We start from the raw sequence: 16,615 nt of genomic DNA on the forward strand, positions 1-16,615 counted from the left end.
AAAAATCCGATGAAGTCAAAGATGAGTTCTATGACAAGCTTGAGCGAATCTATGACGAGCGCCCAAAACACGATGTAAAAGTCGTCATCGGAGACGCAAACGCACAGGTTGGGAGGGAGGAGTTCTTCCGTCCGGTCCACTCGTCAACCAATGAAAACGGCCTGAGGCTGGTGAACTTTGCCGCGGCCAGAGGAATGGCCATATGTAGCTCCTATTTTCCACGTTTGAATATTCGGAAACACACCTGGAGGCATCCGAATGGAGAAGCCTGCACCCAGATCGATCACGTATTGATTGACGGTCGGCACTTTGCGGATGTTACTGATGTTAGTTCTTTTCGGGGACCAAACATTGACTCTGACGTGTTGAAATCGCGCACAGGGAGGACGATGCGTTTCAACATTCAGCGGTTGAAAGCTGATGGCGTGGCAGCAGAATACGCCAGAGAGCTGGATCAACGGATCGCAGAACAGCAGGAGGAAGGAGTGGAAGATATAAATGGGCTGTGGAGCAGCATCCACGGCACCATCGAAACGACTGCGAGAGAGGTGGTAGGTACGACGCGTGGAAGACAGCCTAATGGCTGGTTCGATGCCGAGTGCGAGAGAGCGACAGATGAGAAGAACCGTGCCAGGATCCGCATGCTCACTGCGGCTACGCGTCAGAACAGAGAGAGATACAGAGTGGCAAGAGCTGCCGAAAATAGAACCCACCGTCGGAAGAAGCGCGAGTACGAGGAGCAGGTGCTCGCCAGCGCAGAAGACAGCTATGCACAAAATGACGTGCGGAGATTTTATAGAACTGTCAACAGAGTCAGAAGCAGGAATTTCCCTGTGCCGGTCATGTGTAATGACAAGGACGGCAGCCTGCTTACTGATAAACCGACAGTTGCAGCCAGGTGGAAGGAGCATTATCAGGCACTATTGAACGGTGAGGAGCCGGATGAGCAGAGCAGGAACAGGATTACAATTATGAGTGACGAACAAGCTGTGGAGCCACCAACACATGAGGAGGTGAAAAAGGCGATTGTGGCAACTATCGAGACATAACGTTGCTCAACTCCGCATATAAAATGCTCTCCCGTATCCTGTTTTTCAGATTGAGACCGTTAACGGAATCCTTTGTTGGCGAATACCAGGCTGGTTTTCGGCAGTGGCGTTCCACGACGGATCAAATCTTCACCCTGCGTCAGATCCTCCATAAGTTCCGGGAGTACAACTTACCGACTCACCATCTGTTTGTGGACTTCAGGGCGGCATACGACTCAGTGAAAAGAAACGAGCTGTGGCAGATCATGCGGGAACACGGTTTCCCTACGAAACTAATTGAGCTGAGTCGTATGACGCTGGAGGGATCAAATCCGTGCGCGCGGATAGCTGGCGAAACATCAGCCGCATTCGTAACGTTGGATGGACTGAAGCAGGGGGATGCGCTCTCCAATTTACTGTTTAACATCGCTTGCAGTACGAAGAGCAATCGTGGAAAGAAACGGTACGATCATCACGAAAACGCACATGCTTCTTGGTTTTGCGGACGACATCGATATTATCGGTATCAACCGTAAGGCCGTGGAGGAGGCCTTCGTACCTTTTGAGAGAGAAGCAGCGAGATTGGGGCTTGTCATTAACTCTGCCCAAACGAAGTACATGGTAGCTGGCAGAGAGCGTGGAAGTCCCCGTGGTGTTGGTGCTGAGGTGGAGTAGATGGGAAACGATTTGAAGTGGTTGACGCATTCGTTTATCTTGGTACACTTGTGACATGTGACAACGATATGAGCCGTGAAGTGAAACGACGAGTTGCAGCTGCGAACAGGGCCTTCTACGGACTACGTAACCAGCTAAAGTCCCGTAGTTTGCAAACTCGCTCAAAACTAGCGCTGTATAGGACGCTGGCTGATACTCCCGGTGGCCCTTTACGGACATGAAGCATAGACGCTGAAGGAAGCTGTTCGACGAGTGCTCGGAGTTTTTGAGCGTAAAGTTCTGCGATCGATACTTGGCGGTAAACTGGAAGATGGAGTGTGGCGCAGACGCATGAACCACGAGTTGTACATGCTGATATAGTGAGGTAATACAGCGGGGCAGGCTTCAGTGGGCTGGACATGTAGCCAGAATGCCTGACGAGAGAGCCGCCAAAACTATCTTCAGTAGAGAATCAGGAAAAGGCCGTCGGCTCCGTCCACGCGGTGGATGTGCGATCTGCTGGTGTACGAGGAGACTGAAGAACGGCTGCCCAAGATAGAAGAAGCTGGACATCTCTAATTCGTTCGGCCCTAGACCGGTCAACGGTCCGTTAGCCAAGTAAGTGAGTAAAAGTAAGTAAGCTTCAGAAATCAATAACCACGTGTTGTAATCAGGGGAAAAAAAGGTACTGAGCGATGACACTTTTTTGATGACATCCGAGAGCGACCCTCTATGACAGTCCCCATACACGAATGTTTTTTTTTTCTTTGCTGTTTCCCTTATTCCCATGTCAAAGATAGCATGTGTGGTTGTACACAGCCGCTCTATTGCCGATTTTTCGTTTCTCTGCACGAAGCCTGTCGGTAAGGTGCCGAGCAGTCCTTACGCTTCTTCTTCCCACGGCCTTTTCTAACAACCCTCACACGACATCCATCAAAGGCAAATGAAAAAGAGAGGGAAAATGTCTCCGGTGGATGCGGGCTGTTATCGAAACGCGTTGTTTGTGTAGTGCGAACCACGAACGTCTGTATAAAAAACAGCTTCTTCCCTTTTCTACATTCGCAATCTCGAAGACATCCTCAAATAATGCCGAATCGGAACACGAAGTACATTTTTCGTTTCCTTTTATGATGCGCTGTTGCCAATACGTTCTCAATGTGACTCCTGGACTGCCACCACGATAGGGATCACGAACAAACAGCAACATCTGTAGGTTTAAATCCCAACGAACGATAAGTCCTAATTGCGAAAGCAAACAAACCCTAACAATTAAAATTACAAATTTCTAACAGTGTTCAGAAGTGACCAGTTGTGATTGGACACACATACCCATTACTCACTAAAATTTATCATAAATAATTAAGCTACTAACAAATCCCCCCCATAAAAAAAAGAAACAGCAACAGGATAGAAAACCCTTAGCAGACAGTTAAAAAAAGACAGTACCATTGGCATGCCTGGTTCTAATAGTGAGATGTTCAAATCATGGTGGTTTTGTACTTGAAAAACCAAACTTGAACCAAATGCCAAAAATATTATTTTGAGTAATTGGTATTTATAGTTCAACCATTCACGAATTATCTGTGTATTTCCTGCTACATGCTACAGACAATTTGAATGAATGTATGATATATATATATATATATATATATATATATATATATATATATATATATATATATATATATATATATATATATATATATATATATATATATATATATATATATATATATATATATTCACATACCTATCTTACTCAATTCAGCACTTGGTTCGGTCTGCTTGCACCTCGATCAATTGATCTAATTGATTGAGTGTGTCCAGATATGATATTGATCATTAGAAAGTAAGATCATCAGAAGTTGCACATTGGGAATAATTTGCTACTCCCAGGTATAATTTTGTTTTTTTTTTTGTGTTACCGGATTTTTTTTAAATTTTTTTTTTTTGGAAGTTAGTTTATCTAATTGAGTTTTAAATGAAATGTTAATTAAAAATTGTGTTTATAAAGTTAATTTTCGCGATCACCCACAACACAGAAGGGCCCATTCCACGAACGTATTCAAGGATTCTTTGAGCATACATTTGCTTATCGTACAGCTTTATGCACCATAAACATGGGAAACAGTAGGAGAAGCAAAAAAATAACAACATTCTAGAAGATGTACAATCTCCAATAGTAGTATGCAGCGAACCCTAATAAAGTTCTGACGTAAACATATTTCTTGGTTGCAGTTTCCTTCTGATTGGTTGAATGTGCGGGTGTGACAGACTTTAATAGTGTAAAGTCTTAGGTTGGTTTTACCATTGACGCGGGATATTTTGAAGTTGATGAATTACTTTCTATTTTATTTTCATAACTTTAATTACTTTAATAATATAGTATAGAAATTACCAACCATTTTTGACCTATATCCATAAGAAACATTAACAAACCGGTTCTATGCTATGATTTCTAACGTAACCAAATTATGTTGCCGTCAGCATAAAAAGCTAATGCCCGGAGAATTTAGAGTAATCGTCTTATGTACGCAATTTTTACCTCACACCAATAAATGCATGATACACTACGATTTCACAACCATACGAGACGTCGGCTGTTGCAATAAAGATTGATAACAATCGGTTAGAGTACCCGCCGTTCTGCTGGGCCCCAGCCGAACGGACACTTGTCAATGGTGAACCGTGTGTGTAGCCATTGTCAAGAGCAGCGTCGCGACGAGAGAATCTGAAGAGAAATTTGCCGCTAGAACTGCTACAGATATTCTCTGTTTGTTGAACTGTTTTCTACCCAAACCCTGTGAGTGCGAGAGAGCGACAGATGAGAAGAACCGTGCCAGGATCCGCATGCTCACTGCGGCTACGCGTCAGAACAGAGAGAGATACAGAGTGGCAAGAGCTGCCGAAAATAGAACCCACCGTCGGAAGAAGCGCGAGTACGACGAGCAGGTGCTCGCCAGCGCAGAAGACAGCTATGCACAAAATGACGTGCGGAGATTTTATAGAACTGTCAACAGAGTCAGAAGCAGGAATTTCCCTGTGCCGGTCATGTGTAATGACAAGGACGGCAGCCTGCTTACTGATAAACCGACAGTTGCAGCCAGGTGGAAGGAGCATTTTCAGGCACTATTGAACGGTGAGGAGCCGGATGAGCAGAGCAGGAACAGGATTACAATTATGAGTGACGAACAAGCTGTGGAGCCACCAACACATGAGGAGGTGAAAAAGGCGATTGTGGCAACTATCGAGACATAACGTTGCTCAACTCCGCATATAAAATGCTCTCCCGTATCCTGTTTTTCAGATTGAGACCGTTAACGGAATCCTTTGTTGGCGAATACCAGGCTGGTTTTCGGCAGTGGCGTTCCACGACGGATCAAATCTTCACCCTGCGTCAGATCCTCGATAAGTTCCGGGAGTACAACTTACCGACTCACCATCTGTTTGTGGACTTCAGGGCGGCATACGACTCAGTGAAAAGAAACGAGCTGTGGCAGATCATGCGGGAACACGGTTTCCCTACGAAACTAATTGAGCTGAGTCGTATGACGCTGGAGGGATCAAATCCGTGCGCGCGGATAGCTGGCGAAACATCAGCCGCATTCGTAACGTTGGATGGACTGAAGCAGGGGGATGCGCTCTCCAATTTACTGTTTAACAACGCTTGCAGTACGAAGAGCAATCGTGGAAAGAAACGGTACGATCATCACGAAAACGCACATGCTTCTTGGTTTTGCGGACGACATCGATATTATCGGTATCAACCGTAAGGCCGTGGAGGAGGCCTTCGTACCTTTTGAGAGAGAAGCAGCGAGATTGGGGCTTGTCATTAACTCTGCCCAAACGAAGTACATGGTAGCTGGCAGAGAGCGTGGAAGTCCCCGTGGTGTTGGTGCTGAGGGGGAGTAGATGGGAAACGATTTGAAGTGGTTGACGCATTCGTTTATCTTGGTACACTTGTGACATGTGACAACTATATGAGCCGTGAAGTGAAACGACGAGTTGCAGCTGCGAACAGGGCCTTCTACGGACTACGTAACCAGCTAAAGTCCCGTAGTTTGCAAACTCGCTCAAAACTAGCGCTGTATAGGACGCTGGCTGATACTCCCGGTGGCCCTTTACGGACATGAAGCATAGACGCTGAAGGAAGCTGATCGACGAGTGCTCGGAGTTTTTGAGCGTAAAGTTCTGCGATCGATACGATACTTGGCGGTAAACTGGAAGATGGAGTGTGGCGCAGACGCATGAATCACGAGTTGTACATGCTGATATAGTGAGGTAATACAGCGGGGCAGGCTTCAGTGGGCTGGACATGTAGCCAGAATGCCTGACGAGAGAGCCGCCAAAACTATCTTCAGTAGAGAATCAGGAAAAGGCCGTCGGCTCCGTCCACGCGGTGGATGTGCGATCTGCTGGTGTACGAGGAGACTGAAGAACGGCTGCCCAAGACAGAAGAACGGCTGCCCAAGACAGAAGAAGCTGGACATCTCTAATTCGTTCGGCCCTAGACCGGTCAACGGTCCGTTAGCCAAGTAAGTGAGTAAAAGTAAGTAAGCTTCAGAAATCAATAACCACGTGTTGTAATCAGGGGAAAAAAAGGTACTGAGCGATGACACTTTTTTGATGACATCCGAGAGCGACCCTCTATGACAGTCCCCATACACGAATGTTTTTTTTTTCTTTGCTGTTTCCCTTATTCCCATGTCAACGATAGCATGTGTGGTTGTACACAGCCGCTCTATTGCCGATTTTTCGTTTCTCTGCACGAAGCCTGTCGGTAAGGTGCCGAGCAGTCCTTACGCTTCTTCTTTCCACGGCCTTTTTTAACAACCCTCACACGACATCCATCAAAGGCAAATGAAAAAGAGAGGGAAAATGTCTCCGGTGGATGCGGGCTGTTATCGAAACGCGTTGTTTGTGTAGTGCGAACCACGAACGTCTGTATAAAAAACAGCTTCTTCCCTTTTCTATATTCGCAATCTCGAAGACATCCTCAAATAATGCCGAATCGGAACACGAAGTACATTTTTCGTTTCCTTTTATGATGCGCTGTTGCCAATACGTTCTCAATGTGACTCCTGGACTGCCACCACGATAGGGATCACGAACAAACAGCAACATCTGTAGGTTTAAATCCCAACGAACGATAAGTCCTAATTGCGAAAGCAAACAAACCCTAACAATTAAATTACAAATTTCTAACAGTGTTCAGAAATGACCAGTTGTGATTGGACACACATACCCATTACTCACTAAAATTTATCATAAATACTTAAGCTTCTAACAAATCCCCCCCATAAAAAAAAGAAACAGCAACAGGAAAGAAAACCCTTAGCAGACAGTTAAAAAAAGACAGTACCATTGGCATGCCTGGTTCTAATGGTGAGATGTTCAAATCATGGTGGTTTTGTACTTGAAAAACCAAACTTGAACCAAATGCCAAAAATATTATTTTGAGTAATTGGTATTTATAGTTCAACCATTCACGAATTATCTGTGTATTTCCTGCTACATGCTACAGACAATTTGAATGAATGTATGATATATATATATATATATATATATATATATATATATATATATATATATATATATATATATATATATATATATATATATATATATATATATATATATATATATATATATATATATATATATATATATATATATATATATATATATTCACATACCTATCTTACTCAATTCAGCACTTGGTTCGGTCTGCTTGCACCTCGATCAATTGATCTAATTGATTGAGTGTGTCCAGATATGATATTGATCATTAGAAAGTAAGATCATCAGAAGTTGCACATTGGGAATAATTTGCTACTCCCAGGTATAATTTTGTTTTTTTTTTTGTGTTACCGGATTTTTTTTAAATTTTTTTTTTTTGGAAGTTAGTTTATCTAATTGAGTTTTAAATGAAATGTTAATTAAAAATTGTGTTTATAAAGTTAATTTTCGCGATCACCCACAACACAGAAGGGCCCATTCCACGAACGTATTCAAGGATTCTTTGAGCATACATTTGCTTATCGTACAGCTTTATGCACCATAAACATGGGAAACAGTAGGAGAAGCAAAAAAATAACAACATTCTAGAAGATGTATAATCTCCAATAGTAGTATGCAGCGAACCCTAATAAAGTTCTGACGTAAACATATTTCTTGGTTGCAGTTTCCTTCTGATTGGTTGAATGTGCGGGTGTGACAGACTTTAATAGTGTAAAGTCTTAGGTTGGTTTTACCATTGACGCGGGATATTTTGAAGTTGATGAATTACTTTCTATTTTTTTTTTTCATAACTTTAATTACTTTAATAATATAGTATAGAAATTACCAACCATTTTTGACCTATATCCATAAGAAACATTAACAAACCGGTTCTATGCTATGATTTCTAACGTAACCAAATTATGTTGCCGTCAGCATAAAAAGCTAATGCCCAGAGAATTTAGAGTAATCGTCTTATGTACGCAATTTTTACCTCACACCAATAAATGCATGATACACTACGATTTCACAACCATACGAGACGTCGGCTGTTGCAATAAAGATTGATAACAATCGGTTAGAGTACCCGCCGTTCTGCTGGGCCCCAGCCGAACGGACACTTGTCAATGGTGAACCGTGTGTGTAGCCATTGTCAAGAGCAGCGTCGCGACGAGAGAATCTGAAGAGAAATTTGCCGCTAGAACTGCTACAGATATTCTCTGTTTGTTGAACTGTTTTCTACCCAAACCCTAACCGAGCCTCCCGCCGTAACCGAAAAACCTACTACGAAGATCCCACTTGCTTCAGCGAGATGCTCACGAGCATTCTCAGCTCTTGGGTTACAACATTGTCTGGAGAGATTCATTTCAGAACTGTACGGTAATCGCTATCAGTTGTCCGTCGTTTCATTCGGCAGACGCAGCATCCGCGAGGTTATAAATTTCACATTCTAGATGAACTTCAGTTCAGTTGCATCTGGGAATTCAAATAAGTAAAAACAATCGAAGCTGAAAGTTAGTCGCGAACAAGTGAACGCAGACGCAGGTCAGCCGTCGGGCATTTAAGTTGAACCGTGGAAGCACCACACAGTACAATTTTATTAGCGATAGTTAGATAAAAACAAAAAAAATACAACGGACAGTTCGTAGTCGTAGCGGCCTTACAATGGGAAAAGTGAATGGCGTGATATTGACCGCAGGTCTTCTAGTCATCTTCGCTGGAGAATGCTTCGTCGCAGGCAACGGTACTTACAACTATATCCTACTAAGCTGGAATTATATCTGAGCTAAACATAAAAGTGACAAAAGCAAAAGAGGGGGTGTGTTCTAGAAACGGTGATTTCCTGATCAAGTGTGTCTCTTTCAGTTTAATTGCGTCAAGTGGCATGTTCAGTTCATTTCAGGAAGTGCAAATGCAATTTTCCAATATAGTTTGTTAGGATGATTGAGATTAAACAGGCGGGGGGTTGTTAGCTGTAAGCGGTTAGAAACTGTTGAATACTTTGTCGCGTGGTGACATGTAATAGGCGACGGTTACGCTGAATTCGATTTTAACTGTTTACCCAAGATGTTTTCAAAGTGATCACCGTAATTATTGTTCCTCAACTAGGCGTTCTCATTCGGCGGGCACGAAACCCAACTATCCGATCAGCTGTTATTATCCGGTCGGTGCTAGACTCAGACAGACGACCGTGCGTCTGCATTGAACATTCAACTGATGACGCAGATAAATGATGAACCCGAATCGGTGGACTAGCGAGCGACGAACTAAGCGATGACGATTCCTACTGCTGCGCGCTACTAAGGTCAAATGAAAAACAATTTATGTAAAATCACCCTTGATTATGGTGGCTTGTTGTTCTAACAAAGTAACGCGGGCGGTCCATACATGAGCAAGAGAACTGATGGTTTTACAGTGTTCAAGCGGTAAAGTGAAGTACGGTTCGGAGGAAAATCGCGCATGACTTTTTAATTCGTTCGTTTTAAATATTAGTTAAATTAGTCAGATAAATGCGGTTGTTATAATTTTCAAACTTCCTCCTAGTCCAGACTTGTTGTAATATTTGTGATTATAAAAATAATACTTGAAAAACTGGATATCGCTCCCATTAGATTTTATTTTTCAATTGAAACTTTACGGTGGAATTCTTTTTTATAGTTTAAGTTTAGGTTTGAGTTTCAGTAAAAGATCAAAACGATGGTCGCAGTGGTCCAAAATGGCAAAAAATGTAAATGTTTCTGCAAAAAAATAAAATTGCTGTGTCAAAAAAATTATAAATAAATAATTTTCAATTCTTGAAACGAAAAAAAAACAAGAGATTTAAAAAAAAATAACAGTAATAGTTGCCTTTACAGGCGTTGGTTTGAAAGTGAATTAAATAGTGTAGCATTCAGGAAAGTGTCAGTACGTGATTTAATTCCCTCAGAAATTTTTTACCTGCAACAAATAACCAGGCCAAATAACTGATTTTGAGGTATGACATGAAAAAATTTCACTGTGTTTTGAAGCCTCGAAAAAGTTTTAAAAATATGAGTACTTTATTTTACCGTCGTTGAATCATTTTTTTATCTAAAAAATGCTCAGTGTCACAAAAAATTATCGATTTACTCATGAAATAAATCGGTACCTCCTTAAGAAACAGAAGTAGCAATGCTAGCTAGTAAAAACCTGAAAAGATTAAGTCTATTTTCTAAATGGAAATACTACTAGAAGTTGTGGGTGAAAAAGTTTCGGCTGAAGACAACCAAAATAAATGAACATCCTTTGAAGTATAGCTATAGCTAGTTTCGTGAGATTCTCTTGTATTTTATCCTATAAAAAACCTCAGTTTAGCTGAGTAGTAAAGTATAATTGCTTCAAACAATGATGAATATTTTTCAATGAAAGCTCGAAATAAAACCTCAAAAAAACAAAAAAAGCCAAGAGTTACTTGGGAAAAGTTTTAATTTTTTCAACCACTAAAATGATTCTTGATTCTAAACCTGAAACTATGTTCAAGCTACTATATTGAATACTACGTTGTAACCAATGAAAAGACGGGAAGTCTCCAAAGTAAATTGTTTCAATATTGAGGATTTGTTGCAGGGTAAAAAGCTGCGGAGTAGAGCGAATTTGTGAAAAGCTCAATCCGCGGCACAGGATGTAATCGTTGCAATATCTATACTTTCAATGCAATATCACTCTCTTGTTCTCGGTTCGATTTTTGATACCGTCAACCGCATTACAGGATATCTTAGTCTCTTTGTCTCAGTGTTAAAATTAGGGCTCAGGCGCTCTCCAATTATCACTCTCATTTCTCAATGATCACAGATTTCTACAAGTACAGTTCAAATGGATCTCCAAAGCAATGCTCACAGCTTACATGGATTTGATCAAATTGAAAGGGAGTCACCAGGTGAAATTCCAATTATTCAAAGCGGACCTTACAGATAACCATGCTTCTAGTCCCGGAGAGAATTTATGGATCTCATGCCAGCGTTTCTAGTAATAGATACAGAACGTGTTCAGCTAGTGACATGTGTACTTCGTACCCCAAGCAACAATTGAAACATAATAAAAAAATAAATTGTGATGCGAAAATCTTCACACCAACAACGTAATTCGCGAGGTTGGATTTGTTGTTGAAACGTGTAAACGGCATTTGAAAACCTAACCTTCACTGAATAGATCTAGTGGGTGGAGCATATAGGTTGCCTACGTGATGCTTGCGAGATACAAAAACCAAACACACAAAAATACTTCTAAAAGTTGCTGTCATGTTCTGAAGCCATGTAACAGCAACTTTTGCTCGATTGTTCGCCTTATATTTGTTTTTGAGATGAGGTTATTTACTGCGTTGTAACTTCTCGGTACTTGAACTAGAAGTCGTCCAAAAAGTGTGGGTCTCTAAAACGAAATGTGATAAATTGCTTCGAATTTCATTATCACGCTGAGGTACTGATGAATTGAAAAAGCAAAATTAAAACTGGTAATGACCATTAGCATGATAAGGGAAGCAATAATTAAAACTGAGCCATGAACTTGCAAGTGTTTCTACAGCGAATGACGTAAATAGTACAAACTAGAAAAGTGAATAGAAATTGATAACTGAAGTTGATTCCTCAAATTTCTGGAAATAATCAAAAATAAATCGCTATACAGACAATCTCTTTCCATTCTGACCATTTGCCATTTTACAATCTTACCACAACGCCATGAAGTTTCAATTGCGCCCTAGTTGCTGCTACGATGCATCTTCGTAGTTGAAATTTTACCATGCAGCATTTACCATGTTGTTATCGAATTTCATGCATTAGTTCATACACATTGCGGTTTCATTCTTGAAACTTGTGTTGAAACAACGAAAATGTTGCAATTGGCTCCACCTCCTGCGCTTTTTCTGTGATTGTATAAGAAACTGAGATGTAACTGCAACTTAATTTCGCATAAGAATTTGTTGCTGTGATGCACAAAGTTCATAATCGAAACAAATTTTGCTGCTTGGGACATCTTATAGAGAAGTTCATAGAGCTTCTTCATCCTATCATACGATTTAGCGTTCGTTTAGAAGCCTCTTAGTTTGATGGGATGCATGGATTGAACTTTTTCAATAATCTCACTGCACTAGTTTCTGTAACAAACAAATATTTTTAGTCAAATAATAAAAAATTTGAAATTTAACCGAGAATGTTAACAACACCGACGGATACCTATGACAACATCTATCAGAAGTCTTTATACTATGCTGTCGTGAGATAACAAAGTGATGTAAATGCCATTTTTTCGAATATGGGGTTATTATGCCAATTTGTTCGTTATTCGAAGACCCATCTTTGGTATCTTTCTTTTATTTGTTACTTATTCGTACGTTGCATAAAATCAAGAAAACAAAATCACATATGAACCATTTCAATACAAATGTTACAAGTAACACGTTCGTTTTTGGGCCGTATTGAAAAACTGATCAAATGGATGTACGTCATAATGTCATATCACGGCAGTATAGTACTGACTTTCTTGATTTCAAATTCATTGTTCAATTTCCTCAAATTAGATAGAAAAAATTCAAGGTGTCAAATTCCCAAAAACTACACAATCAAACAGTATACTCCTCACAAAACAATTATAACATCTAACATCTGCCAATCCGGATTGTTGACCTTCCATTCTCCAGTACTGTAACATTGGTTGATATAGCAACCAAAACAGAACATCTCGGTAGACTAAATGAATCCCCCTCGGAAAGCATTTTGTTGTACGAAAATAATAATTATTGTTGACCTCAAGGTCGATACTACTACGATGGGTGTGCAAATGGTACTAAATAATCATTCTATCAGGCGTCTTAATTCTTGAGTCATAGAAACAGTTCTGCAGGTTACGTTACGCAAACTGAGGTAATATTGTGATTTTTGTGAAAATTGGTCAATGAATTGCAGGTTTGATTTGCTCTCTCTCTCTCTCTGTACTTCATGTACAATTTTCCAATAGACAGACATGGTGTGACATAATCGAAGAATAGCCCCATGAACTTATTTGATACGGGAGTCCATCTGTCTAGACACAAGCGAGTTTTATGATTATAATATGAAAATGTTACAACCGTTATCAGCACTCAGCAAGGATAGAAGCTGCCTGTTTATGTATGTGTGCATGCGAGGGCTCGTAAAAGGTTAACAACTAGCAACAATATGGCACACAAAATAAACCATGCTGCTACACTGGATGCTAAACAAATCACGCTCAGGTCACTGACGTAAAGCGCAATCACTGCTCCCATATGATAGACCAAGTTCAAGTCCGGTGTTAACTAGTCTCGAAAGTTTGTCCTATCCGGTTGACCTTGTTTCTTGGAACGAAACGAGCGGATGTGCGAGTCACTTAACATTTGCCAATTAATCATTGAGCTGACACTTTCAACAACCATTATCATCATTTTATTTTTTAATTTTTCAATAGATCCAGTTTCATTTAATTTCATGTTTGGACAATTATTTATCATTTCAGCAATCGAGAGCAGCTGCGTGCTGCCACTGAAACCCGACTGGTCCTTCTTCTCGCCGTTGATTTTTAGCCAAGATGGTGCACTGATTTCGACAGAAAATGTGAGCGATGAAACAGAGGATATCACGTTATCCGTCGGTGACGAAGTGCTGCTGTCCTGCACACCGAACTATTTCCGAGAATTTTCTTCCGAAAAAGTTCTAAAGGCAAAATGCAAAAAGGACAAAACGCTGGGTAAAGTTTCTGTTTCGTTTCTCATCAAAAGTTAAAAACTAATGAAAGTTTCATTGCAGTCGTCAATGGTCTGGACAAGAATTTTGTTTCCGAACTTTCCTGCGAAGTGCGTTCGATTGAGGAGATCATCGTCCCCGTTCGAGGTTGCCCAACAAGTGCCCGCTCGATCGAGTATGGGTACACAAACCCTGTTAAGGGCAAGTCGTACATTCTGGGTGAAGCATGTTACGACGTAAAACGTGGCCAGACGCTTTTCGTACACACCAAGATTAAATCAAGAAGCAATACGGTAGATGCTCTTGCCCTGAAGACAGAAAACAATGCAAATTACTTCCGCCAGGAACACCCGACCTCACGCTATAAGGTTGAACTGAACAAGGCACTGAATATCAACGATCAAGCCGAACGATTTAAGGGAGTGTTCGGTATTAAAAATGTCCCCAAAATTGAAGCACGTCGCTATATAAATGAGGAGTTACTTACCCATAAACAATATCAGGCTGTACTGAAGCTAGCATGGAACTACCAGATTGTCAAAGATCTGGATGCGCTGGATAACTTCGATAGTTTGGTAGAAGACATAACTGAGCTAGATGCCAAAGAAATCGAAATTTACACTGGAGCTCATGGCATTATGCAATTGAAAGACAAACACGACAACAACGTGGATGTTTTCCTGAAGGAAAACCGCTTCCCGGTTCCCAAGCTGCACTGGACCGTAGTGCGCTCGGAGAGTAAAGCGGTAGCGTTTGCCGTGTTCAACAAAGCACAGCTCACAGACAAGGAACGGGACAAGGATACTTTCTGTCAAAGCATCTGCGACCAGCTATCGTGGATCAACTCGTTGAAGGAAAATGACTCCTACAGTAATCCAGCGCTCGGATATGTCCTATGCTGTGAGCTGAATGATTTCCGCAAAACGATAAAGGAAATGCCACCGATAACCGGGGTTAAAGACATTCTGAAGTAGGATCACCTGCCGATTAGGCCGTTCCTAGCAAAAACACAATTAGAGAAAAAAGTCAAGAAAAGCGCTGGCATGTGATTTAAATTTTTAGTTTTACTATTTAATTATAAACAACCCCCAATGTGCAGAATGCTCTCTTAAGGTAGGCATGTGAATAAAAGTACAACCGTATTAATTAGCAAATGTTCAAGTAATTTATAATTGTATCACAGAATAGTCTGAGTAAATGAAACAGCTATTAAAGAGGTCATTTTCCGAAGGAACTATGCTGCTCTTTTACACAATATTGTCCCACTTTTGATGGAGTTTCCTATAAACATTGACAACTATCGGTAAAACGGCAGTATATGTATTGTAATTTTCAAAACTCAAGGATGCAAAGTTAGCGTGAACTTATGGACAAAGAGTTAAGCTTCACTATTGCTGATGATGTATTAACTATAACTAGCAAGTGGAACAAAATTCGTTCTATCACTAATCAAATGATATAAAAATGCCAATGGAAACTACTTTTTTCACAAAGTTTTGAAATACTTTTTTTATAAATTTTGCTTATTTATAAATCAATATTAATAATGATTGAAATTTATAATTTAACATAACTCTTGATTTATATCAGAGTGATCTTGATTTATAAAAATGTTCTACAAATGAAGCATACACTGCATTTTGCATTGCTTTGAAGTTATCAGGGTCGAAAAATGATTCGAATATAATCCAATTATCGACACATAGGCCCCTTGCTAAAAATAAATTAGTTGATTACTTCAATTCTTTATTTCAGGTATAAGACACAGAAAACAAAATCCTTTATGGTAGACTTCTGACGAATTGTTCTAGATCGATAGATAGGCTTGCATGAAGTTTTGGTGAAAACTATGGATTCCTGCGAAGTTGAAGTCTTTAGCTATTGTTGGACCAGGCGGTATCCCACCGTGAGTGCTGAAAAAGAGCTTCAGTGTTTTAGTAGAACCCCTGCGAGCAATTTTCAATTTCTCACTGCCAAGTCAGTCCCTACCTTCTTGAAAACGTTCGTGCACGATGCCGGTATACAATAGGAGACAAAACGGATATTAAAACTTTCTTCAGTTAGAATTGGAACGAAGCTTTGCTCCCCGAGCAGGAGAAAATATCATTATAATATCACAACCAGATATTGGAAATGCACCTCATTTTAAACTTAATATGGTTTACATAGTTGGTAAAACAACAAAAAATAATAACAAAGTATTGTTCCTCCAAGACTATATGAATAACAAAGCTTGATATTTCAATAACAAACCAAGAATTTGCATTAAAAATCACGAAAATGACCGATACAGATATTTTCAACTTATGAACGCTGAATGCATAACTGATATATTATAAATAATCAATAATGAACAATTTTCACTTAAAAACATACTTTTAATGAGATATTTTAAAATCAACTCAAATATCTCATTGAAGGCATAGCGAGATATGATATCAACGTAATATGATATTTTCATATGCATGCTTGAAACGTGAATATCTTTCGAATAACACGATAAGTCCTCATAGCTAAATATGTTATTAATCAGTTATGATTTTGTTATACTCTCCTGCCCGGGTCATATTGTGGTGCTCCTGGTGAACGCATTTGGAAGTTCTTGGCGCCCACCCGTAGGAAATTTTGTTAGCTTACCTAAGTATTTTTGACATTCCTGAAAACGACTGTGTTTTGCGAATAATCAACATGGAAGCCGACAAAAAGAAAAAAATATGCACA

The 16,615-nt window shown here is 40.2% G+C and overlaps 1 protein-coding gene across 2 annotated transcripts; it reads left to right on the top strand.

The window, feature by feature from the left end:
- Nucleotides 1-8,632: 8,632 nt before the first annotated feature.
- Nucleotides 8,633-15,960, top strand: LOC129730145 (uncharacterized). 2 transcript variants are annotated; one of them, XR_008728793.1, is made up of 4 exons: nucleotides 8,633-8,925; nucleotides 13,668-13,898; nucleotides 13,958-15,007; nucleotides 15,650-15,960. XR_008728793.1 is itself a non-coding variant. In XM_055689229.1 (3 exons), the coding sequence occupies exons 1-3, from the start codon at nucleotides 8,847-8,849 to the stop codon at nucleotides 14,866-14,868; spliced, it is 1,221 nt and encodes a 406-aa protein (XP_055545204.1). In that variant the 5' UTR covers nucleotides 8,633-8,846; the 3' UTR covers nucleotides 14,869-15,048. The 2 variants fall into 2 exon arrangements, 1 of the variants encoding a protein (XP_055545204.1); XM_055689229.1 differs by lacking the exon at nucleotides 15,650-15,960 and having other exon boundaries at nucleotides 13,958-15,048.
- The last annotated feature ends 655 nt before the right edge of the window (nucleotides 15,961-16,615 follow it).

Source organism: Wyeomyia smithii, chromosome 3 (assembly GCF_029784165.1).
Source record: "Wyeomyia smithii strain HCP4-BCI-WySm-NY-G18 chromosome 3, ASM2978416v1, whole genome shotgun sequence".
NCBI lineage: Eukaryota > Metazoa > Arthropoda > Insecta > Diptera > Culicidae > Wyeomyia > Wyeomyia smithii.